This window comes from Vipera berus, assembly GCF_964194415.1.
Source record: "Vipera berus genome assembly, chromosome: 1".
Taxonomy (NCBI): Eukaryota; Metazoa; Chordata; class Lepidosauria; order Squamata; family Viperidae; genus Vipera; species Vipera berus.
Genome location: NC_138202.1, coordinates 291344413 through 291370540, shown reverse-complemented (window position 1 = coordinate 291370540; position 26128 = coordinate 291344413). Strand labels below are relative to the sequence as shown.

Below are 26128 nucleotides of genomic sequence, written 5' to 3'. Positions count from 1 at the left end.
GCCTTACACCCTACCCTGCAGGGTGGCAAGCAGGCTCTGGGGAAACTGCAGTTGCCCCAGCCCAGGCCCACCACAAATACTCTGACTACCCTGCACCCTGCGCTTCACTGCCCCACCTCGCCTTCACCCTTTTCTTGTTCTGTTGATGATGAGGCATGCCTGGCCTCGATGCTAGGAAGGGCTTGACTGGGCTTTGGCTGAGGGGGAAAAAAACCAAAAGCAATCTCTGAGTGGCAGTGCACCAAAATCTTGGCAAGGTTCAAGGTATGAAGAATTAAAATATGTATAGTATATTAAACATAAAGCATAAGCCAAAGATCCCCTGCAAACTTGTTCTTTAGAGCAGTGCAAGCCCATCCAGAGATAACACTGGTGTTGGTAGACAAACACAATCTACATCTTGTGAGTTCAACTTCAATCTGCCTTCAGCCTCCAAACACCAGGATAAGATGCTAAAAGCCACATCAGGAGGTGATTTGATATTGAATATAATTATTTAAAATATGTATATGATAAAATGTTATAGGCAGATACCTTAATGATAACTTTATGCATAACTTGTACAAACTTACAGAAAATTAATGAAAATAGCTGTTTGATAAGAATTCCTGACATTTGTAGGTAGTGTGTATCATTTATTATAAGATATAGGTCCATCTGCCATCTGGTGGTTATTGCCAGTTTATGTTACCATGATTGCAGTAGTATGAGTTCTTTTAATGCTTAAAAGTATATTGTATGGATAGAGCGGGGAAGGTGAAAGAGTATATAAAGCAAGTTCATATTATTTGAAAAGCAAATTAAGGAAAATTTAACTCAGTGTAGTTTCACCCATCTCTTAGTTATAGTTAGTACTAGCTATATTTTAAATTAATGTACAGATAATCATTTGCAAAATAAAATATCCATAGACATAGTTTGCAAGAATGAGTAAGAAAATAGTCCTAAAATAATTCAAAGAAATAAAAAGTGCAGCAAAGTTAAAACATTTTAAAAGACATGATCCCATTAAGGGAAAAGCTCTGCAATCCTAAACAGCTTTAGTAGGGAGTAAGCCACACAGTGGAATTTACTTCTCAAAAGATTTGAATGCAGGTATACAATAGTTTCATAAAATAGCTTCAGATTTAATAAGAAGCAATTAATATAACTATAAAAGTGTTGATACTGTGTTCTTGTATTTGCGGAACCATATTCTGCATAGTGCAACCAAAAGTTTCAGTGCTTAATACTTGCTAGGGAGTATTACATTAGTACATGAATATTCAGGAATAATACTATGAGTACATGAATGCAATGTAGATAATTCGTGCTATAAGAACTAACAAAATTATTACACATTGTGCATATGTGTGATGTATTATTTTCAAAATGTTATGTGCTGATGGATCAGTGTTATCACAATAAATTCATGGTAATTATCTAAAAGTTTATTGTTATGTTATAGGTGCTGTGTAATGATAAAGCAAGGAAGACAAATCCTGATTGTGAGCTTATAGACTTAATGAGAAAAGAGATGGAATATAAAAGGAGAAGGGAAAACAAGATTATACTGGTGTGAAGCATAGCTAGAGAACCCTTATTACAGATTTAGCCAAGTGACAGTATTTTTAAAGAGAGTGGATGGCTGATTCAACTTTAAAATGTTTTGCTAGGTTAGACTGACTAGTTCTTTCCCCAGCAATAGACACCCAATTATTTACCTTTGACAGCACACACACACACACACACACACACACACACACACACACACACACAATATAGGACCCTAGTTGTATCTAATAGTTTATTATAGATACTTGGTATTTAGAGATGAATGGCCTCAAATGAATACTGTACTTAAATATGATAGCTTACATATATCAGTTCAAGTAGTAGCTGAAAATGTAGAGCATAATATAAATGTACTGAATAAATTAAAGACATGCATTCAGATTAATATCTTTTTTTAAAAAAATCATTGTTTATAACATTAAATTAGAAAGAAAAACAATATCAGGTAATTTGTATTATCTCGTGAGAAATATCAAATAGATCTAGTGGAATCAGTTCCTGATCTTCATCAATTGTTTGTTTATGTCTGATCCTCCAGGAGCTCAGCTTCTTAAACAGTCCTAAGAAAGATGCAATTTTGCCTTTGCTTCTCTCTTTCTTAGCTTTATTGCAAGGTTTGTTTTTCACAGTATTGTATTTCCCATGCTGTGTTTTACTTCTAAATAATGTTTTCAAATTCCTGTAGCTGCAAGTATTGGTTAATTTTGTAGTTAATTTTGTAGTTTTTGCTCTTTGCATTTTTGTTTCAATGTTTAGGAAAGCCATGAATCTGTCGTTCAGTTTTTTGATGTTTGCTGTTAATTGAGGTAGTTTTTCTGACAGCTCTAGTAGATTAACAAATTCAGTCATCCTTCAAAAGGCCCCTCGATGTTTATGGCTTTCAGGTTCTAAGAACAAGAAAATATTATTAATTTTAATCAATAAAAGCCTTAATATTTATACATTGTTAAAACTTACTAACCTTGTTTCTGTTAATGAGTTTGGCAGATATTCATGGATCAAGACATTGCATACACAGATACATACAGCGTGTGTGAAATTCTAAGAAGTGAGTAATATTCTGTTTCTATGGAAGCAGATGACATCACTATTGGTTGAGTTACTTCATATGTCAGCTCAGAAATACAGACTGTGCATTTCTGCAAGAAAAGAATATTAATTAAAGAGTATACCTGAATAATTCCACATTCAATTGGATATTTGCTGGTAGGGATCCTAGCTGATGGCAGAGATATAACTTCAATAATCTTAGGTCTTTATTCTGGACATTTAACAGTTTGTTTAGCATTTCTCTTTAACTGAATAGGACAGCACCCTAAGATGTATAAAATCATGAAAATTTTGATTTCAGCAAAGTTATGAAAACTTCTGTGTCAAGTAAAAATCAAATCAAATTCATCACCTAAGCTGTTCTTTGCCATCATCTGTGAAGGCTAATTAGTATAATTTGTATACAACATCTGTTCTTATAACAGATTTCCAAAATGTCTCTTTCTACACTGATGTCATACATGTTATAACTATAAAAGTTGCTATACAAAAACATAGCGAATGAAATACTAATACAGACTGTCATCTGTACCTTTTATAGCAAACTTTACTCATATTGGAATGTAAAGCATGTAATGACATGTATCCTTTTTATATTTACAAAATTAAATTGTGTATTAGAGTAGGTGCCAATTCATTGCTTGATGAAATACCAAGTGCTGGTATTTAAAAAGTTTAGATATAGCCTAATCTACGCGGAGATAATGCCTTTCTGTGGGAGCCTCCATATCACTAAGACCATCTGAGGATTGCTTGTGGTTGCTCCAAACTTATGGTGATGATGGTGGATCGTGGGTGTGGAATCATTCCTTTGTGCTTTGGTTCTTTGGAATATGATCTCTTCCAAATTGAGGTATATATTGGCTATATCTCCCTTTAAAAGAGTTCATTGTTCTTTAACATATTTGGTTTTGTCTTATAAAGTACAAATAATTAGTATGGTAAACAACCTGAATAAATATACTGTCTCACAATGAGCACAAACCTGTGTTGAAAATAAGGGAAGTTTTCTAGTCCAGCTCCCTGCTCAAGGAGAAGTCCCTATATCATTTCAGACAAGTGGCTGTCCATCCAGTCTCTTCTTAAAAACCTTGAAGCACTGTCATTCGAGTCAGGGCAGTGTGGATCTGGGCTGGAGAAAATGCTATTATTCTGGGCAGGCAGAGCCACAGAGGAGATACAACTTTGGATTTCAGTGAGGGCTTTGTTGGAAGGAAGAGACCCAAAGCATAGTCTGCTAGATTTGGTGGCATGCGCAGAAACAATGGCGCAGGTGGTCCTGCAAATATCCTGATTGTAAACCACGTAGGACTTTATAATGATAACCAGCACCTTGGACATAGGAGCCCCACAAAACCATGCCCTTAGGTTCAACCTCTCCCCCCGCAAATGAAACCACCCCTCAAAAAACGAGTCACTGTAACATGGGGTGTTACAGTCCTAAACTAACAAGGGTACTACGATCAATGATACTGAATGCTGCGAGATCAAGGGGAGGCAGGATGGCTGCATTATTCCCATCCTGAGTCTGCCAAAGGTCATAGACAAGTGCAATCAATGCTGCCTCAGTACTATAATGAGGCTTGGAATATCAAAGGGAAGACTCACGCGTGGATGACAATGGTCCTTCTCTGTTGGATCATTGACTAAATTAATTTAATAAGTTTTTTTTTTCCAGATGTTGAAAATGTCATCCACTTGAATGTAATTTCACAGAGGTTCTTTAAGCCTCTATGCTGTCTTATTTCCATTTCTCATTGAAGCACAACTTCCCTCCGCCCAGTACGCTCCCACAGAGAGGGCCTCCTCAGGGTGCCGCCGGTCAAAGAATGCCGACTGGTGGCCCCCAGGGGGAGAGCGTTCTCTGTGGGTGCACCGGATTTATGGAACCATCTTCCGGTTGAGCTCCGGATGGCGCCCAATCTCCGCTCCTTCCGGCGCGACCTTAAAACCTATCTCTTTAAACAAGCTGGCCTGGCCTGATGGGACGGGGTGGGATTTTTATTAATGACTTCAATTTTAAATTTGTATTATCCTTGGGCATTGTTTAATTATGTTTTAATAATTTAATTTTAATTTTTGTATCTAATTTTTATGTATTGCCCTGTTCACCGCCCTGAGTCTCTTGAGAGAAGGGCGGTATATAAATTAAATTAATAAAATAATAAATAAATAAATAATAATAAAAATAACTTCTGGATTTCATGCTTTTTCCAGCTTAATGTGGGGCTCACTTGTTTCATTGATTTTCAAATGGAAGAGAAAGACCCTACATACTGAGATAGATACCTATATGTATATGTATATGGAGAGTTTGTGTGCCTTCTTGAATGCCAAAGGATTTAATAGCATAGAGTTTTTGTCATTTCTGTCAAGTCTCCATGAGATGTCTTACAACAGACCTAAGGATTCTTAATTCTGTTTTCTCATTGTTTATTTATCTGATTCAATTCTGCCACTACTGCTAAGGAAAATATTTATTTATTCTGGCATACCAATATTTTGACTTGTGTAAATGTAAAAATAAATTTAATACTACAATAGTGAAAAATGATTGAAAAGATACATTAAAATTGACAAGATCAAACCACATATTTTAATAAAAAACACCTTTTTAATAAATTAATGGATTCAAGTTTATAATAGTTAAACATGATAATGTAACAAAAGTCAACATCTTCTGCTATTTCATACAAATACTATGCATTACAGTAAACCTATCTTTAGTTTACAAAAATGTGTTGAAAACTAACCACCTAAAAGTGAACATCAGTTGTTAACAGAGTTGTATTGCATGTATTCAAGAAGAACCTCACCATATTTTTATTTTTATTAACTAGTGTGACATTTGTTGGCAATTAATTTTTGATCTTAAATATGAATGGTATCTTAAAAATGGCTTCAATAAGACAAAACACCAAACAGCTACAGTACTCTTTGATAAGAAACAAAATATAAATTGGGCAGATCAGAGAACCCAAAATGTATTTATTCTACCCGTTTTTCTTTTAAGGTTGAGATATCCAGTATTATAGGTAGAAGAGTTTTTAATGCACAGTATGGCTACTGGGAGAAGTGTATTCCCTGCTGAGAAGTAATGCTGGTGAAACATACCTTCATCTGTTGTTAGTTAGGAAAGCAGATTTTGGCAGGTTGATTTGTTCAAGGAATCAAGTGTAGAATTGATATAGCACACGTGATAAGTTGTAGAACTCCCATCATTCCCTAAGATATTATAGCAGCTTCAGAGTTCAGCTGTTAGTGGACATACAGTCACTATAAAATGCCACCATATGTATAATAGAAAAGTTCAATAAAATCAGAATAAACATGTTATTAAAGAATTGCTTCTACTTAGTATGCCATGTATTTCCTTGCATTCCTTACATGATGTAGTTGTGGACAACCATAAAGACACAATGTCAGTTATGTAATTAATAATAAAGCCAGTTACTTTATAGAAATTTGATGGAGATAAAGCTAGTTCCAGCAGCTTTGGATGGGTAAAATTTCATGGCACTGGTAAATAATGTCAAGAAATATGTGTATCACCCTTCTTTGAAAGGAGTGGAAAAATTGGTACCCATCAGCATATGGATAATTAGGAGCAGAGTTTACTTTGTTAACATGTCAACTTCCTTAATAGATGGAGATCCATAATAGGAAATCTTTTTTCCATATTAGTTGAAAACCCAAATTATCCCATTGTCAATTTACAGAGAAACAATTTATGATTTTAAAAGTATATTCTCAGAAACCCAATATAGATTATTGGTTAAAGAACAGAGTGTGGGACTTAAACTTTAAATATATTTGAAATTAACCAGTAAAAGTTACTCTGGTTAACTCATAAACATAGTAAGACAATTTATTTGCTTATTAAAAGGACTGGCTACAATATGTAATATTTTAATACTCATTTTAGATGATTTTTTTTACTTCCACCAGGATGATGTTACATACCTGAGTATTGTTTGCAATAGTAAACATATCCACAAAGGAGCATAAAATGATGTTATTAGAAGAACAGCTAATAGCTTAATTGAGTTATTCTCAATTAAGACAAGTAATAATAACAAGCCTGTCAAAATAACAAGCAAGAATTCATGTTCTTCACTAATGCAAGCCTTGGAAAGACTTGGTCTAAACACAGCTTCCAGTTCATTCCTTTCCATATATTTGAAAAGTTCTTAGAAAAATCTGAACCCAATTTCATTTAGATGCCAGTACTATTGTTAATCTCTACCCCAGTGAAATCATGTCAACAACAGAACACGTTGAATAGAAGATATTTTTGCAACTGATTTTTTTGTAGTTCACACAGTATATATTGCTATTTAATGGCACAAAAATGTAACTTAATCTAAAACACTCATTGATTCAGCAAAAACCACAGTGAGCTGGATAAAGCATTTGGTTTCTTTGTTTGAATCTGGCTGCTGAGAAAGGCAATTACAACTGTCACTTCTCTTGGAGTTTCTAAATTGGAATTCTATTTAACAATACTTTACATCTGTTAGATAATCCACATTTTTAATTTCCAAATGACCTATTATTTGCCATGTTCTAAATTAACTTGTCCACAAGTTTATATGGATCTGTAATTTATCTGTTTTACCTGCATTCATCTTATAAGTTCAGATTTTAAATTATATGTGAAACAGGCACTATTATCTGAAAATTTCAGAATGATTTTTTTATATCTACAAATCAGATAAAAGCATGAGGCAATTGAAATAAAATGACTGCAATTTATCACCCAAAAGAATGCACTTATATTTGTAATAAAATATAAATTTGTTCATTGTAAATTGAAAAAAATGACATAGAAGGTACATTTTAGGAACATTTCTGCTAAATAGTAAGACTCTTAGACAAAATTCTTTGTACTGATAATTCTGTACCCTGTTTACACATAGTATTCACTAGTTCCTTGTATACCAACAAGAGTTGGAAGAGGCATACTCTAACCTATTCCAAGTCAGTAGCAAGGAACTCCGACCATTACTGTACTTCCACTGATGTTGATGAAGTTATGCAGGCTGTACTGAATTTATTCATTTTCTTTTAATGGCTGATATCCCTCGGGGATTTGTAAACAGCAGCACACAATACTGTAAACAGTTTAACTTCTGCTCAATTAGTCCAAGTCATTTGATTAGATTAAAATGAAGATTGCATTTGAGTTCTTCTCGAGTTCTTTCCATTTCATCAAGACACTTTTTCTTTTTTCTTACAAATTTTTCCATTACATGTAAAATCCTGAGCAGAACACCATGGGTTTGAATTAGTTCACTAATTGCAAACCAAAGACACCATCAAATGTCTATTTACTATTATATAAGGGAAGTCAGTTATTGAAAAAGCTTCCAAAATAACAGAACTTTGGGTTAAACCTATATTTTAGCATGATGGCCAGTTCTCGCTCCTGATGCTGAACTTGGCAGAGAAGCTGATGTTGCAGCATCTTCTGCTTCTTCTAGGACTTCCTGAAGCTCTTGACTTACACTAGACTGAAGGGCAGCAGGTGTAAGCCATTCTTTTGGTAGACAACTCTGGAGAAAAGGAATACAGGAACTGAAATAGGCAAGACGATTGACCCAGCGAGGAATCTCTCTTCCACAGAGAATCTAAAAGTAATTAACAAGTTAATGGTTTTTTAAATTGTATATGGGCTCCTACCTGAAATCAATAATTTCTCTCTCTCTCAATTGAAATATTGAAGTATACAGCACAAGGTAAATTTCTACTAATATTGCCTGCCAGACTGATAATTTAAGTTACAAATCTAATTTTCAGACAGAAGTAACTGACAATTCTGAAATTGTATGTGTACTCTACATCCATTTTCCCCCAAAAAAGACTAATTAGAACATAAGTACAATGAAATTTCATTTATATGTATTGAGGGTAATGTGTATCATGTCATAATAATACCCCAAATGCCATAAATAGTCACTTTAGTCACTTTAACACCACTTTAGAGATATCTGGATTACATTAGGTGTGCCAGACTTGTCTGTTATTTTAAAGTGATGCCTAAATGGAAATTTGGTCTACTGCATCCAAATATCTGGGAAATGGAGGTCCATTAATAAAAGTTTCAGTAATACTGATAAAAAATAGTACAATAAACATATAGGTCACCAAGCTGTTTTGTTTCCATTATTATTTTCTCCTTATGCATTATTTTCAATATATAGAACAAATCCCACACTGTCCTCAGTAGTGTCTGAGAAAGCAAACTGATTATGTGTTCATGAAACAATTCTTTAATAGCTTAACTGATCTCCTCTCTAGAGATGCAAATTGAATATTTTGTCATTGCCAAGTGCAAACTGGAAACAGAGAAAAGGAGTCTATAAGATATGCAAAAGTTACTTTTTAAAATAATGGCATCTATACAAACTAAACTTGCCTCTGATAAAGATGAAGAAAAGTGATTGCAGTTTTTGTGCATTAAATGATAAGCATTTCCCTTAAATTCTTTTCCAAGTTCTTCTATAATTTTTTCTATATCTTCTTCCATGAAGTCAGTACTTCCAAGAACAACAGCTTCTCTGAAATAAAAGACTGAAAATTAAAGGATTCTTGCAATTCAGACAAGTGTTTTTTTATTTCCATTCTCTTTTGAGAACACATACACTTCTGGAAACCAGCCTTCATTTAAAACATACTAAATTTTTGAACTTCATGTTCAATGAACATTTTACAATATTGCTTTTTTACAAGTATGCTTTTATATATAGGCACATCAGCTTACTTGTGTAGGCATATTTTTTATCTATAACAATTATGGGAACAGCTTTTTACAGGACAGCACAACAAATAGTATTTTTCTGTTCTAAACAAGGATTAAAATTGGCTCCTTTTGTGTTTGATCATAAATTTGAGAACACACTAATGAAAATTGCTTACTTGAATTTAAATGTTTCTCCTAATTCAGATGCATTGCCTGGTAAAATTTCAAATATTCCAGAAAAAGGATATGGATGACCACCATAAGCAAATTCTGAAAGACAAATTCAAGATATTATCCTTAGTTATTAATAATGGTTGACTTCCCTATACCAGTGGTGGTGAACCTTTTAGAGACCGAGTGCCCAAACTGCAACCCAAAACACACTTATTTATTGCTGGGGGCCAGGTGGGCGTGGCCCACTGGGTGGGTGTGGCTGTGGTGGTCATGAAAGATTGGGTGAATGTGGCCAAGGTGGGTATGGTCACCTCCATGTTGCTCGTGTGGAGGGACACCTGTGGGGGGGTGGGCAGGGTTGGGGGAGCTCCAGGAGGTCTCTGGCAGGTGGGGTGGTAGGCAGGCGACTCATCCTGTGGGGTGAGGCGAGGCATAGGTTCTCCACAACTGCCCTATACAAATAATTTTCCAGTCATGCTTAAAACTGATGTATTATCATATACAAAATCTAGACAAACATTAAGACTTGGTATTCATAATATGCAAGATTTATATTTTAGTTGGGAATATTAGGTTGAAAGATAGTAAGGCAAATGCTACTGTATTTATACCAAGTAAATCTCCCTCCTCCGAGGGAGACTGTTGGTTAAGAAAGATGAACTATAAACAAACAAAGTATCTTTATGTATAAACTATAAATATAAAAATCAGAATTATTACAGTTTTGGCTGTCGTAAATGTGCCATGCTCCCCTGGTCACATGAACATATTTCAGATGCTTGATCACCTGTTCACATTTACGACCAGTTGCTAAAGCACCCTGTATCATTTGATCGCCATTTACAATCTTCTCTTCTAGCCTCTCCAGAAAATCAGTGAGGAAGCAGATAAGGAAATTATAAACAGAATGGATGTTGGATTTGTCTGTTCTGCTCCACTGGAGGAGAAAATGCTAGCAAAAATCAGCATTCTGAGCCTTCCAGAATGATGGAATTTGTTAAGTTTTCACCAGACTTGAGGTCCATTCCTATAATGTGTCAAGGGATTTCTCCTCTGAACACCATTGTTTTCATGATCATTCAGAAGGTCCCTTCTCCAAATTGGGCTAAAAATGACGGGAATGGGGCCTGTTTGCAGGATGAATTGAGGTGGCCTCAGCTCACTAGCTGCAAAACAATGGAAAGCAATAGCAATTATACTTATAAACCACTTCATAGTACTTTACATCATTCTCTAAGTGGTTTACAGAGACAGCATATTGCCCCCAACAATCTGGGTCCTCATTTTACCAACCTTAGAAGGATGGAAGGCTGAGTCAATCTTTACTCGGTCACAATCGAACTCTTTGCAGTGGACAGTGTTAGCCTGCAATACTGAAGTCTAACCACTGTGCCACCATGGCTTTTTTTCCTCTTCCATGGAAAGGTAAGTCAACCTGAGCATAGTGGAGCATGGTGTGAGCCCAAGCCTTCCAGACAGGGTGGGGAAAAGCCCAGGTCTCTTGGGTGTGGTGGAAAACCTAGGTTCTCTCCCTGCTCCACCGTGCCCAGGAGGCCCAAGTCTTCTCCTGGCACTTCGCTTAACAAATCTAACTGGGAGAGCTAGATTGTGATAGATTCAAATTTAAAAACTGATGTGCTGCGCCTTCAAATCTCCCCACCAACCACACACTAGAAGTTCCATTTTTATTATTCCTTTTAGTAAAAAATATATAAGGCTAAAGTAAGGTACATACCTCTGCCATATATCTCAATTCCTGAGTGAAATACTCCAATTCCAAGGGAGGAAGTGTATTCATTCATCCAGTACTAGAAAAGAACATGGAAGATTTAGCTAAATGTAAATAATTTTTATTTACATCCCACATGCCAAGGAAATTATCTCTGAAGGGGTAGACAATTTTAATCAATTTTCCTGAAATTTTCAAAACATTGTTTGTTGAGCATTAAGATAGTCATAGATAGAGCACAGTCTAATTTAACCAGGTACTAGGAAGCTTAATAATCCAAAGCTTCTTTATTTCCTATATCAGGCATGTCGAACTGCCAGCCCACAGGCCAGATCCATCTCTCCGAAACCGTGCCTACCCCCCATTGCCGGCAATGGGGAAAAAGTCATATGACATCATGAGTTTGACATGCCTGTGCTGCATCATCAAACAATCAGACAACTAAATCCAAGCAACTTTTCTAACCCATTAAAAAAACACCTTTTACAACTACAGAAGAGGAAAAGCTTTTACTGCACAAAACAGACCAAAACTGATTTGAATATGGATCTGAAAGTGGACTTAAAAATGCTGACTACAAGGCTAATATGGAAAAAGATGCCATATTGGAAATACAAATGAAACTCATGAATGAAGGCAAATGAAACTGGCTATTGTCTTAATAATGAAAGGTGACATACAAATAATAAATCAGAAAAATGACTTGGATAGCTTTCTTATCTTGGATGTACAAAATAGACATGTTAAGCCAGTGAAGGAGTTTCTGAGAGGAGACAGAGAAAATGATAAGATATCAACTTGTGGGACATTATTTGAAAAGATTAAAAATCAAGTTTTAAAATAGTAAACGTGGATTTATTTGATCAAGATTAAAATATATGTTGTAGTTTCTGATAGCTCTTAACAGACATATTCAATAATCAAATCTCATCAGAATTAATTTCTCTTAGTTTGTTGCAAAGTCCAAATGTTAACTTCATTAACTCATTGCTGTCTCTTATAATACAAGATATTTTTTCATTCCATACCTCACTCCATTTTCTATAAACTCATTTTTAAATCTTTTGCTCTCCTTATAAATAAGCACAGATCCAATAAAATTAAAAATTAACAATAAAAATTAACAAAAATACCTAATAACACAGAGCCTCTTTTTCCATTAGCTTACATTCCTTTCACCCCTCACATTCCTGTAATGTCTAACAATTAGACATTACAAAAAAAGAAAATAAAAGCTATTAAATAATACCAAAGCACCCCTTATTTAGATGTCAAAAACTAATCTATTTCCTCATTAGATATTTTCAAAAAAATACTATCCAAGTAACCATTCAACACCACAGAAATAACTCATTATTTAACTATATTCAGATAAACTTTTTTCCTTTTCCTTCCCAACCATCCCTAACACCCATAAATAAAATTCTATTTTCTTCTTTGTTTTCCTCTTTTCTTGGCATTCAAGTCAACTTGTAGTTTCCATAAAATAACACCAATGCAGCTCTTATATTTCAATTTGAAAGGGTAAGCTAAAATATCTTTTCTAAACTTTGAATCTTTCTAAACTTGCATTTTTAAAATCTAGTGAAATCATCTTAATCGTCTCCATACTGACTTTCGGTTTCAGGGAAAAGTTAAAAAACTCAAGCACTTCACAGGCCATTTTGTTCTTTGGTAATCAACCTTCAAGGTTTTGTTTTACAACTGATAAGTAAACAAGACACCTTTCCCATCCAAGAGGTTCTTTCTGTTCATTCTTTCAAAAAGAAAAGTTTCAAAACAGGAAATCCCTTGTTCATAAATCCAACCAATCTGTGGCAAGATAGATTAAAAAAACAACAACGCCAGTCTGAAACTTCAGGCTGTAATCACGCAACGCAGATTCATTAAAGAGTAAGTTTTCAATTTTTAATCTTTTGAAAATAAAAAAAAATATTTTTAATCTCAATATTTTTAATCTTTTTAATTTCCAACTTTTTGCCAGTCAGTAAAAATTTCTAATGTTTTAAGTTAAATATGGCTCCAGAAATAAAGCTACTAAAGAGAAGTATTTATCTGTTCTAAAGAAAGTCTCTCTTTAGTCGCAAAGATGACTAAATCCCCACAGTGATTTAGAAATGAGGAAGGTCAGTTCTAGTGTCCATAAATTTGGTTATGTTGCAGCCGTGAACTCAAATGAAAATCCCCATCCTTCTGTCACTCAATTCACAAGCTGATTGAGGAAACCTGTTTCTGCAATTTACTCATGAGGAGTAACAGTCCAGAGGACAGATGGGTCAATTTTTGATTTCCTCCACTGATTGGAAAGAAAAAAGAAATGGCTGTGCAGAGAATAAATAAAGCACCCTATGATCTCGTCTCCGAGGGCATAGGTGAAGGCTAATCCATCGTTTTTCTGCACCGCACTACCAGTATCAGAACCCAGTGGTTTTAAACTGCTTAGGCTTGGAGCACCTAGGTATTTGAGAACTGTAAGCATCTAAAACTTTTTACTTTTTAGGCAAACTAGGTGATACAGGTATGATGAAGTACATGCATACAACTAGATTTTGGGATATCCAGTAAGAATAATTGGCAATAGTTTTAGGACCCTTATCGATGAGTTTACAAAAAACTGTAACGGGCACTCAGAAACCTATACATTCAATGACCTATCTCTGGGAATTTCTTAAGTTTTCAGCAAAGAGCTTCCTCCAGAATTCATCTGGTTCCAAATGAAGTTTATTCTAAACTTCCCCCAAATGGTAGAAAAGTTTAAATTTAGTTTTCTGCAATATCTTCTATTTCTCAAAAGCAGACTGGAAATACTTGTTAAATCTGTATGTCTTGTTGTTGGTGCCCTGTTTTTCTTTGTCTAGTCTGTGTTTCCACAGAAAGCACAGTGAAGCTCTGCATATGTGTTACCTCAGCAGGTAAGGTGATGAGCATGGTGACTGAAATCACAAGAGGCTGCTGAGAGTGCAATCCAATGGCTTTTCTCTAGGAAACAGACCGCCCTTCTGAAATTTCAGGTGGAATATAATTGGCACAAATCAGAATGCAGCTGCATAAGCAATACAACTCACATTTTGGCTTAACAATGAAGGCAAGAAGCCTTAGGCATATTTAAGACCAGTAAAGGAACTATGGAATTAGACATTTACTGTTCAATATCTTACAGGGTTTACACACGGACAGGTTTAAACAAGTTGTTTGCAATGTCAATTCAAAACGATTATTAACATAAAATGAATTCTAATAATTTTATTATATATCTTATAAATCTGCTCGATTAGAATGTTCAATAATTGTACAAAGATTTGAAGTCACTGACATTAGCAAGAACATCTTATGTTAATGAGCTGAAATTAGAGATAGGTAAGATACATAGATCCAGACATCTTGTTTTTGTTGGTTTTGCACTTCCCCATTTCACCCCCAAAACACTTTCTAGCTTGGTATTCATAAATCTCATCCTATTCCCAGAATTATTGCAGTTAATATTTTGTCAATATAGCTGCTGCAATCTTAGCATCAACATTTAACAGAGATATGAGGTAATAACTTGGGTGAGATCCTTATCACCCCTCAAAATTATAGTGATAAAGATCTTTATAATAGGAAGCTGGCAGAGCTTTATTTTCATAAATGCCTGAAATAACATCAGAAGTATAAAAGCTACTTTCTTGTTCACTATTTTACGCCCTCTCATCCAGACACCTTTCCAGATTTCATTTTATCAACATCATCATAGATATGCTGTAATGTTGAGGATGTAGCCAGCTCTTCTGGCTCTATATCTAAAACTTCTGAAAGATTTATTATATTGGAATAAGTATCAATCTGACTAGAATAGGTACATGTGTAGAATATATAGTTTCATAGAATTCAAGGCACTGAAAATTAGTCTCATTATAGCTAGTGTAATATGTTCGTGAAAAATTTCATACTACAATTGTTACTTTACCTTCTTGTGTTTCAAATAAACTAATATTCCCAGTGTTTCCCTCCTCATCTCCAATATGTTCATTTCATTTGTTTTAAATCATATTCAGGTCATATACTGTAATTCAAGTTTTCTATTTTGTGATTCAAAATATTTTTGATCCAGAAGCATAGTTATTCTTATTATAAATAAATGCTTTAAAGGTATCTCGAACTATCCCCGTATTATTTGAACCACAATTGATTTGGGGAAAAAAATCTCTCTCTTTTGTTGTTCCATAAACTGCAATTCTTCCAACAAAGAATTCATAGAATCATAGGAAAGGAAGGACCTTGGAGGTCTTCTAGTACAAGCCCCTGCCCAAGGCAGGACCTGTTATACCATACTGGAAAAATGGTTGTCCAATCCTTTCTTTTTTTATTTATTTTTATTACAAATTTTATTATTTAAAACTTTGGACAAGATGTTAACGGTCTGACATTCCTTCTTGTCTTACATCATTTTTGTGTTTTATATACATTTTATATACATATAATTTATATACAATTATACAATATTTAATCTTATCGACCACCTTATTCTAGTTATATGTGAAATCAGCATCTTGTATCTCTCTATTGAGACCTTCCTTTCTGTTCCCACCATAGGTAAAACTTATTCCAAATTTTGTAATAATCTGACTGATCTTTATTTTTTATTTCCATAGTTAACTTGTCCATTTCTGCGCACGCCCATATTTTATTTATCACTTCACTCTCATCAGGTATTTCACTATCTTTCCATTTCTGGGCGAATGTCATTCTCGCTGTTGTGATGATATGTATCATTATATATAACTCTTCTTTGCTATGTTTCTCTGTTGTTATGCCAAGCAGGAAAAATTCTGATCGATAATATACTCTCTGTCCTGGTATTTCTTCTAGCCATGTCCATATCCTTTGCCAAAACTTTTCCATCTTAATACAGGACCACCAAACATGAAAATAAGTGCCTAATTCTTCGGAACATTTCCAACAACTAGGGGATATTGTTTTGTACATTTTGGCTAATCGTGCCAGAAGGAGATGCCACCGGTAAAACATCTTATATAAATTTTCTTTGTAAGCTGAGGCCAGCGTTATCTTTTTATTTCTGTCCCAAAGAGTTTGCCATATATCAAGATCGATACCATGTCCCAAATTTTTAGCCCATATCAACATTGTTTCTTTGACTTGTTCGTCAAACTTTTTATACTCCAATAATAATCTATACAATTTCCTTATTTGTTTCTCATCTGGCCCCAATAAGATTTTATCCAATGCAGTTTCTTGTATATTTATCCCCCCCTCTTTCTTATCTTTCCCATATCGTGTTTGTATCTGTAAGTAAGCCCACCATTCCAATTTTATTCCTTGTTGTTCTAGTTCCTGTCTGGATTTCAATTCTCCCACATCATTCATAATATCTTTATACGTAGTGCTGTTCTCCAAGTTGAACAAATTTGGGTAAACTATCGCCTCTAGGGTGGACAGCCAGACTGGTACTTTAATGTAATTTTGTTTTCTAATTTTATTCCAAATTTTGAGTAGCGCTTATCTAATCCGATGGTTTTGAAAATGTTGATATAGCCCTTGTTTCTCATTCCATAGGAATGCGTGCCAACCTAATTGCAAATCACGGCCTTCTAAAATTAATAATCTTTTATTCTTTAAAATTATCCATTCTCTAATCCAGGTTAGCACCGCTGCGTGGTAATGTTTCCCAGTCCGGTAGTCAAAAAAACCCATTTTCTTTAGCATCCTGGAAGTGTTTCATTTTAATCCTCGTTTTTTCCCCTTGCCATATAAAATTTAGTGTCAGTTTGTTCAGGTTCCCGAAAAAATTTTGATCTAGTTGTATAGGAATATTTTGGAACAGGAATAGGATAATAAAAAAACTCCCCAGAAGCCAAAGCTGAGATCTGGTTGTGTTGCAGTAGAAGGGAGAGCCTGCTTCTTAAACTGGAGGCATTCTATCTTCCTAAATATAAAAGAAATTGCAAAAGCAATTTAATTAAATATTCAGCTTACTAGCTCTCTTCAAGCAAAGTCTACAAACTTTAATTCTACACCTGTCAGGGAAAGAGAAATAAATGGCATCTTAGCACATTGCCATCTTAGTGCTCAGGAACCATTTTAAAAGGAGAAGGGAACATTAAAGATATAATATCAAGAGTATATTCAACTAATAAATGGAAACATAGTTTGTCACATAATTAAAATTAATTCTCAGATAAAAGGTATGCTAGAAAACAGTACCTCTTTTTATTCGTATAGGTTTTGAATGGGGAATAAATAGAGAATAAGAATTGTATCTATATGATTGGAAACATGTGTATGACCTTTCTTTCACTGTATAGTTCAAAATTATGACACTGCTAAACGAAGGCACTTATGACACCTGGCCGAAGTTCATTCGTTGAAGTGCCCCTGTGGTCATGTGATCAAAACTTGAGCACTTTGCAGTGCACCTGCCCTTATCACTGTGAGATGGCGGCAACTCACCACCACTGCTACTGTGAGCCAGGTGGCCTTGACTAGGTAGGCCCACTGGCATCTGGAAATTTAGTACATACCGGAAGGCCTCTGCCAGTTAGGTCCAGTGACACACACACCTTCTCCCTCTCCACCCACCACTTTGCTGGCTGGCTTCATGTTCCTGGCCAGCTTTGAGAAAGATTGTCTCTCTCTGGGTCTGAGGAAAATTGTCTTCACTAGCTTTCTAGCCGAGCCTTACATTGGCTAGGTATGCCTTTCAGGCAGCTGCAGAGAAAGGAAAAGCAAAGTAGACTCAGGCATGATGGGGCTAAGTGAAGGCCAGTGGGGGTAGAGGGACAAGATCTGGCATCTTGGGATGCTGGGAGTGGGAGAAGGCCAGACTTCTTGAGATGGGGACGGGGGGAAGGAAACCTGTGTGCTGCTGGGCTTAGCGAATGGAGGCCATCTGGCCCATGGCACTTTTCCACGCCAGTGGGTGCTGGGCCTGATTCTTCAGGAACTAGAATACCTGGAATGGAATGATATGCAAGGAAGAATCTAGCTTCCAATTTAATCATGATTTTGAATTTTTAAAGGTTCCCAGAATTCCTCACAATGTGATCAGTTGAAGCTGTTTTCTTTTGTTTTAGGTACCAGGACTTAAGTCTTGAAAGAACTGGGCTTTTTGTTCCTTGAATTTGAAATCTGCATTGTTTTAAAATATGTAAAGTTATTTCCTTTAGTAGGACAATTTAAGATTATCATACCTCTGAATGATCTGTTGTTTGATTGGTTTTTTCTAAACAGCCAGAGAGTTCTTTAAATATCCTTTTTCAAAATTTTATTCAAATGGGGAAATATTGTCAAGCCCCACTGTAGAATAATTTGTACAATGTTACTTTACTGTTTCAATTCCGGAAACCTTTAAGACATAAGCTGCGGTGACACCTTTGTAATCTTCAACCTTGATCTGAGCAAAATCCTTTATTTCCTCTTTGTTAGAAAATGGTATAGCCATTTAGTTACATTTGTAATGGCTGACAATTCATGAAGTTTTGATTATCCTCTTACTTCTGTGTGAGAAAATAATCTCTCACTGGCTTTTCTCTCACATCATATTTCCTTATATTCCACTATTATGGCCAAATCCAACATAACTAGAAGAGGTGTTATCCAGCAGTTTTCTTCTGTTACTCCTTTTGGTTATTTTGATTTGCAGAGCAATTTTGTTTACACACTCAACTTCCATCTAAATCTTTGCACCGCCCTTTGGGCCATCCTTTTGCAGAAATCTGCTGCTGAACTCTTTTCTATGATTCTTCACCTTCCATCATCACGAACTGCCAGTTCAGCCACCAATCGCTTCCAGATCTTTTTCCAGCAAGGCGTCTCAAAGGGAAAGTCATATTTGTCTGGAGTTTCATTCCCTTCAGTCACAAAACAACTTACCCAATAACAACATCTATTCAGATAGCAAACCAGATTTATGGTTTAGTCAGATCCCTGGACATTCCTGTGTGCCAGAGAGAACTAATGAGCTATCACTCATTGGTAAAAGTAGTTTGCCATGTCACTATACAAGGCACAATGGTTTTTTACACCTGGAACTACCTGACAAAGAAGTTATAAACAAACAGAAACCATCTGTGTTCCTATAATTAGTTCTATCTGACTACTAGTTTCCATGTCATGCTAAATTATTTTTTTCAATTTTAGTTCAATGAGTTTATGGGAACCCAATGCTGTCATGTATAACCTATGGCTTACAGGTCCTCATTATGGGTGAATTCAGCTTGTGTTTCCTCATTAAGCAAGCCACTGAGTCAGCTGCTTGCCTTGAGGAATTTTTCTCTTCCCAATGATAGCAGAATATGAGTAGTTCATCCTGGCACAATCTATTTGTGTTTCTCAACCACAGCAACTTTTACGACATGTAGACATCAATCCCCAGGATTCCCCACTGGGAGTTTAAGTCCAGACATCTTAAGGTTGCTGAGGTTGAGAAATACTATCTATTCAATCATTTGTTTAAAGTATAAAATATTATGGTGTACACTGACATACTAACATTATACCAGCTATACTTCACTTCTAATCAAAAGTCATTTACCAGGGAACAGCGTTTATCTATACTGCATTAGCTACTACGAAATACACAAGATTTGGATATTTTTACATATTTTAAATATACATTCTTTATGAAAATGATTTGATTTTTGGTTATTAATGTATTTATAGGCTATTGTAGATAATACATGTTGTTGTAAATAGACATCTGAGTATTATATTGCCTTTTTTCCTTAAACACTCATGGTGATTGACATAGTAAGCTATATCTCATGTAAGATATGGTTTAAACAGATACATTTAGAAAAAGAATTGTCACTATATATACTAAGAGAATCCTTATACATCAGTTTGGTAAGTACAAATATTTTTCTGCTTACTTTACCTGTTCTAGTTTCCAATGAAGAAACATCACTGAAGTTTGTGTTTGAAACAGTCCCTTTCAGATCTCCCATTATTGTAAGAAGTCAAATATTTAAAAGCACAATACTATATATTGAGGAACAATTAAAATAATAAATTACATTTGTAAGGAAATTGAAGAACTATCCATAAAGAATATTTATAGTGCAGAAAAAATATCTTTTTTCTTCCTCATGCTCTCCCCGTTCTCTGTTCTATTTTTTTTGTGTGGCTGATGCCAAAAAACTGAAGCAGGATCACAAGTGGTTAGTATTTGGATGACAGCCTCTCAGATACCTCCAGAGCTTTTGGCTAGAATGGGAAGTAGAAAAACATTCTGGAAGGATACAGTGGCAAAACCCTTCTATACTGTTGCTAAGAAAACAACATGGATGTGCCTGTGTAATAACGGGTAGCTGAGCTTGACTCAAGGGAGATTACCTTCTCCTCAGAAAGGGACTTGTTTTTATTACACTTAAAGTACCGTGTTATAAATAAATAATAAGCAATGTAAACATGTTCTTGGACTGTCAGTTCCCATCATCAGTCACTCTATAACAGGGGTCTTCAAACTTGGCCCTTTCATGACTTGTGGACTTCAACTCCCAGAATTCCTTAGCCAGCATGCCTGGCTGAAGAATTCTGGGAGTTGAAGTCCACAAGTCATAAAAGGGCCAAGTTTGAAGATCCCTGCTCTATAATAATGATGTGCGTATCTCAGATTTCAAGATCAAAGAATCATCAGGCCAGAATAATCGCACAAGCAACTGTACTGTACCATACCATACCATACCATACCATACCATACCATACCATACCATACCATACCATACCATACCATACCATACACCACACTCACTACACTATACCATACCTTCACTACACTCTACACATATATTGGACTTTAAAGAATGTACTGTTTCAGCTCTAAATCACTCTACACTATTGTGGATAATAATTACAAAAATGAGTAATAACTTTATAATTATTTACAAAGAATCCTCCAGGAATTATTAGATTATGTTGTGGACAGTAGCATTCTTATTTCTATGTGCAAACTCCCATGAGTTTTGAATGAGCAAATATGTAATATTATGTGCTAAATAATTTTGGTAAACTATGAAAATTATTGTCTTCCTTCCAACAGACCCTTGAGGAATTAAATTCCTTTTAGATGCATAGCTATAGATAAAACACTGCATACCACCATGCACATTCCTAGTACGAACTATGTGGTTGTGCTTCTGCAAGAAAGATGCTATGGAAAGAGCTTCCATAAGATTCAAGCTGCAACTACATTTGTGCACTTTCACTCTAAAAATGTATGTAGATCATAAGGTTGATATTCATCACAAGTACATGATTACATAGTTGTAGCAACAAGGCTGTTTCAGCAAACAGGTACCAGTATTCATACGTTGTGATGCAGAACAGTATTGGAAAGTGGAATAAATAGGAAAATCTGAAACTGCTTCACCACCTAATTCAGCAAAAAGCAAAGAGAAAAAAAATCCTGGTGTCAACCTGACAATCTCAGATAAATATTAAAAGGACAGAATATTACTGGAGAAAATACGTAGGCATTATTATGTTTCACCCTCTACACTTTTAACTAGTATACAGAAACTCTTTCTGCTCTGCTTTCAAAATCGTGTAATTTATGTCACAACAGTTTCTGACATAAAATACTGAAACCATGTCCACAATTATAATTAAGAAGAGGAAAAGGAGAATCCATATCCATAGTTAGCATCATAGTAGTGGGAATCTAATTCCAATACTTTATTCTCTATATCAAAGATATCTTGCAGATGGTTGACAATTATCATTGTGACAATCAAATATAGAAAGATGACTGTTGAACCTGATCTGCAATTATAACATTACATTTGGCTTTGCACACACACACAAAACCCACCATTACATTAGAAAGCCATGTCCACAGCAGCTAATATAGCTGCTTTAATTTGCAGAACAAAGAAAATCTTGAAATAGTCCACCGAGTCCATAAAATGCTAATTTGATCTGACAATAGCAAACTAGAATATAACCTAATTTTATTACAACCCATCTCTGACATTGATATTTTTGTCCAGTTAAGTCTGGTTTCCTTCTGTTTATCAGGTTGGATTAATTTGCAAGTTAACCAACTCAAATAAATAAACAGGATTTGTTTTTGTTTTTTGCTGAAATGCTGTACTACAAGTCTAGGATTTACAGCTGTTCATTATTAACTTGCTATATGAAGCAGTTAAAAGATACCAACTGTCCCCACGCTCACAATGTTGCAATCTCTTGATAACACTGCTCGACTATTGCCAAAGACATAGAATATTGTATAAAGACCAGATGTACATCCTTGTCAAGAAAATGTGTTGCTATTATTTCCCACCATTTTTTATTTTAATAATTCGTTCTACTGTATATCACTGTTTATTAACCTTGACAACTTGCAGATGTGTGGACTTCAACTTTCATGCTGCCTGGGAAATTTCTTCAAGCTGTCAAAGTTAAGAAACACTTATGTAGACTACAATGTTTTTGCAAACATTTGCAGCAAAAAATAAATGCATACAAGTATAGGTAATCCTTGACTTATGACCATTTGTATAGTGACCATTCAAAGTTACAATGGCACTGAAAGCCATGATTTATGACCGTTTTCCACACTTACGACTGTTGCAGAATCCCCATGGTCACGTCATCAAAATTTACACATTTGTCAACTGGATGTACTTATGAGTTGCAGTGTCCTTTGGCAACCTTCTGACAAACAAAGTCAATGGGTAAGTTAGATTCACTTAACAACTGTGTTATTAACTGCAGTGATTCACTTAACAACTATGGCAAGAAAGGTTGAAAAACGGGGCAAAACTCACTTAACTGTGCTTAGCAATGGAAATTTTGGACTCAGTTGTAATTGTAAGTTGAGGACTACCTATATACATTCATTTAAATCTTCTGTAAATTCTGTATGAATAGAACACATTAGTAACTCAAAAGGTGATGTAACTTTTATTAAAAGTACCTTAGAAGCATCAAAGTACCAAACATTTTAAAATTTTACATGTCAAAATAAATGGATGTTTACATTTTTGTTCTTCATGATTTATTTAGAACTATTTCTAAATGCAAGATGCTATATTTTTTCATCTTGTTCTGTATTTTGTACATTTATATTACTCCCTATTTTCCAAGGAATTCAAGGTGATGTATACTGTTTTATTCCCATCCTATTTTTTTTATTCCCATCCTATATTATACCCATGACATTTTAACAACGGAGGTTTTTCTACTCCTAGCTCAACACTCTGACCCATTTGTAATGGCTTCATGCTTGTTAAGATTGGTTTTGATATTTGCTAAAACCTTGACTTTTTTCAAGCCCTATAACTAACTACCTACCACAACAAAATGCAACCAAACAGGTCAGGTGAGCAGACATGCATTAAGGATGTGATAAAGATATATTATGCTAAGGAGCATGATGGTTATAGAAGCAAACTCCAAGCCCTTTTACACACAATTGCAGCTAGATTTATCATAGCTCAAAATCTATGTTCATTCCACCTTTTATTGCTCTATATTGGTTTTTCCTGTTGGAAAGCAGTGTGCAACACTAAGAAAAAATAAATGAGATTGAGATAAGTAACCTCTGACTTACTTATGGTCCACCAAATAAATTGCAAAACTTTAGCCTTAAGTAGACAAGAGTAAAATATCTCACAAATTTTCCCTGCATATATATGAAGCTAGAACCCTAATTTAAAAACACTAAAGTCATGTTATTAGACAAGAACTGACCTGCTCAAAAAGATATTTTCCAGCACGAAATATCATTTAATCTTTTTTGTTACTCTCCATCTTTTGATTCTTTCCAAGGGCAAAAAAAAGGAGTGTGTGTGTGGGGGGGAAGAGAACCAAGCCTGTAATGTTGTTATCTTTAAGGGTTTCCCACTGTAAACAATTTAAGGACTATTTTATTTTTATTTATTTTTTTATTTTAATTCCATTTATATCCCGCCCTTCTCCGAAGACTCAGGGCGGCTTACAAGTAGCCTTCATTCTATGTATATGCCTGCTTATTAGGGCTTTCACACACACCCCGAGCGGCATTATACAAAGTCAGCTTAATTGCCCCCAACAATCTGGGTCCTCATTTTACCTACCTGGGAAGGATGGAAGGCTGAGTCAACCTTGAGCCTGGTGGGATGCGAACCTGCACTAATTGCAGGCAGCTGGTGTTACTTAAGGAGGCATTAGCCCACTGCTCCACCAAGGCTCTATTGTCCCAGATAACTCATTATGAAAACAATTATTCTTTAGATATATTGGGGTGGGGGGGTGGGGGTTAAACAGAAATTAATTTAGTAAACTGCACGTACTGGTTGAGCACCTGATTGAATCCAGCACCTGGTAGGAGAGAAGTGAAATCACACACACCTGTTGCTAGGACTTTCGCGCTCCTGTTAATCCCACCGAACCCATTACTCGTTTCCAAACTATTACAGCATCTTTCAGTCAGGTAACCATCGGAAAATTGAGGGTGGATGGGCGGGTTGGGGGGGGAGGGAGGGGAGAGAAGCAGGGAAGATATCTGTCCTGCATTGGCAAGAACTTCTGAAAGCGGAAGAAGCTTTCTCCGGTCCTTAACTTGAACCTCGAGAAGCTAAGCCGAAATTCGCCCAGGCTTGGATGGAGGGTGGGAAGGAAAGAAACAGGAAAACGCAAGAGTCGCTGTTTCGGACAGCTAAGACAAAGCCAGCTGTCCCCGGCGGAAGGTTAAAAAGAAAGAAAGGAAGGAAGGAAGGAAGGAAGGAAGGAAGGGGAAAAGGCGAGGAAGACGCGCCCGGGTAGACCTTAAGGTGGGAAGCCCTCGCCTGTCGCCCGGTCACTCACCATGTCGTAGACGTTGAGGACTACCAGCTGGTTCGCCATCCTTTCTCCTTTCAAACGGGGGGGGGGGGTCCCTCTCAGGCCGAGGACGGCGGCCGCCTCAGGGCGCTCGCGGGCGGAGGCCGCCTTCTCGCCCTGCCTCTTGCGGAGGAGTGTGAGGAGGTGGAAGAGGCCGCCAGCCGCATGGAGCCGCCTCAGTGCCGGGAAGGGGAAGCCGGGCCTGCACTGCCGGGAATCGCCCTCGCGCCAAGCCAGGCAGAGATGGAGAAGCCAGTCTCGAGCGGGGCCCGGCCGGCACGACTCCGCCTCTCCGCTTGCTTCTGGGACCTGGCTGGTCCGACCCGACCGGCCTGTCTTCAGGCGAGAGATCGCGGCAATGCCCGAGGGTTCGCTGCGTGTTCCCCTCAACCTCGGTCCCAGCGTTGCAAGAGAAGCTCCCGAGCCAGCCGCACCTTCCACGGGGGGGGGGGGGGGGGGGGCAAATGGACGCCGAACTACAATTCCCAGCATACACTGCAGCTGGAGCCCAAGCCCCGTTTGGAGTGCACCTCGATAGGTGAAATACGAATTCTACTAGCCGCGTTCCACTTTGTCAGAGGAAAAGGCTTGGAACGTTTAAGGGTTCGCTGCAACTTGAACCGTTCTCAATGAACTATAATACGATGCTGCTTTGCAATCCCATATTGCCAAGATATGTAAGGATCACGACTGATAACTAGTTCAAGATTTCAACCTTGCCTCCACTTGTTATGTCGATAACTAGGTACACGTGAGACTTGATAACTAGAGTTGCCAACTCTTGAGAAACGGAATATTTTGCCGGAACAGATTTCATTTTTTTCCATTGGCTGAGACTTCCGAGGACCAAATCGGGTATAATGGTTTAGAATTATGAAGAATACCGAGTCCAAAAGCCTGAAGTGAATTCACAGTTCTTCTGCAAAATAAAGTCCTAAATGCCGAAAACTATTTTTTCTTTCAGCAGCACAATATATGAAGATAGAGGAGCCACTGCTGCAATAGCTATTGTTAATTTGAGATCAAAAGCCTTTGTCAATCTACAAATCATTCTGAAATCTATCAGTACCCATCTA

The 26128-nt window shown here is 36.3% G+C and overlaps 1 protein-coding gene across 1 annotated transcript; it reads right to left on the bottom strand.

Moving 5' to 3' along the window:
- Positions 1 to 5209: 5209 nt before the first annotated feature.
- Positions 5210 to 25448, bottom strand: DESI2 (desumoylating isopeptidase 2). Its single transcript, XM_081325451.1, has 5 exons — positions 25038 to 25448; positions 11256 to 11328; positions 9523 to 9616; positions 9023 to 9164; positions 5210 to 8234 (listed from the first exon to the last, which is right to left on the bottom strand). The coding sequence occupies exons 1-5, from the start codon at positions 25074 to 25076 to the stop codon at positions 8001 to 8003; spliced, it is 582 nt and encodes a 193-aa protein (XP_081181577.1). The 5' UTR covers positions 25077 to 25448; the 3' UTR covers positions 5210 to 8000.
- Positions 25449 to 26128: the final 680 nt, after the last annotated feature.

Excerpts from the sequence above, each read along its gene's own strand:
- DESI2 (XM_081325451.1), bottom strand. The coding sequence starts at position 25,076 with ATGGCGAACCAGCTGGTAGTCCTCAACGTCTACGACATG. Across the intron at positions 11,329-25,037 it reads TCCTCAACGTCTACGACATG|TACTGGATGAATGAATACAC; the intron begins GTGAGTGACCGG and ends GTTCTTTTCTAG. Across the intron at positions 9,165-9,522 it reads GGAGAAACATTTAAATTCAA|AGAAGCTGTTGTTCTTGGAA; the intron begins GTAAGCAATTTT and ends CTTTTATTTCAG.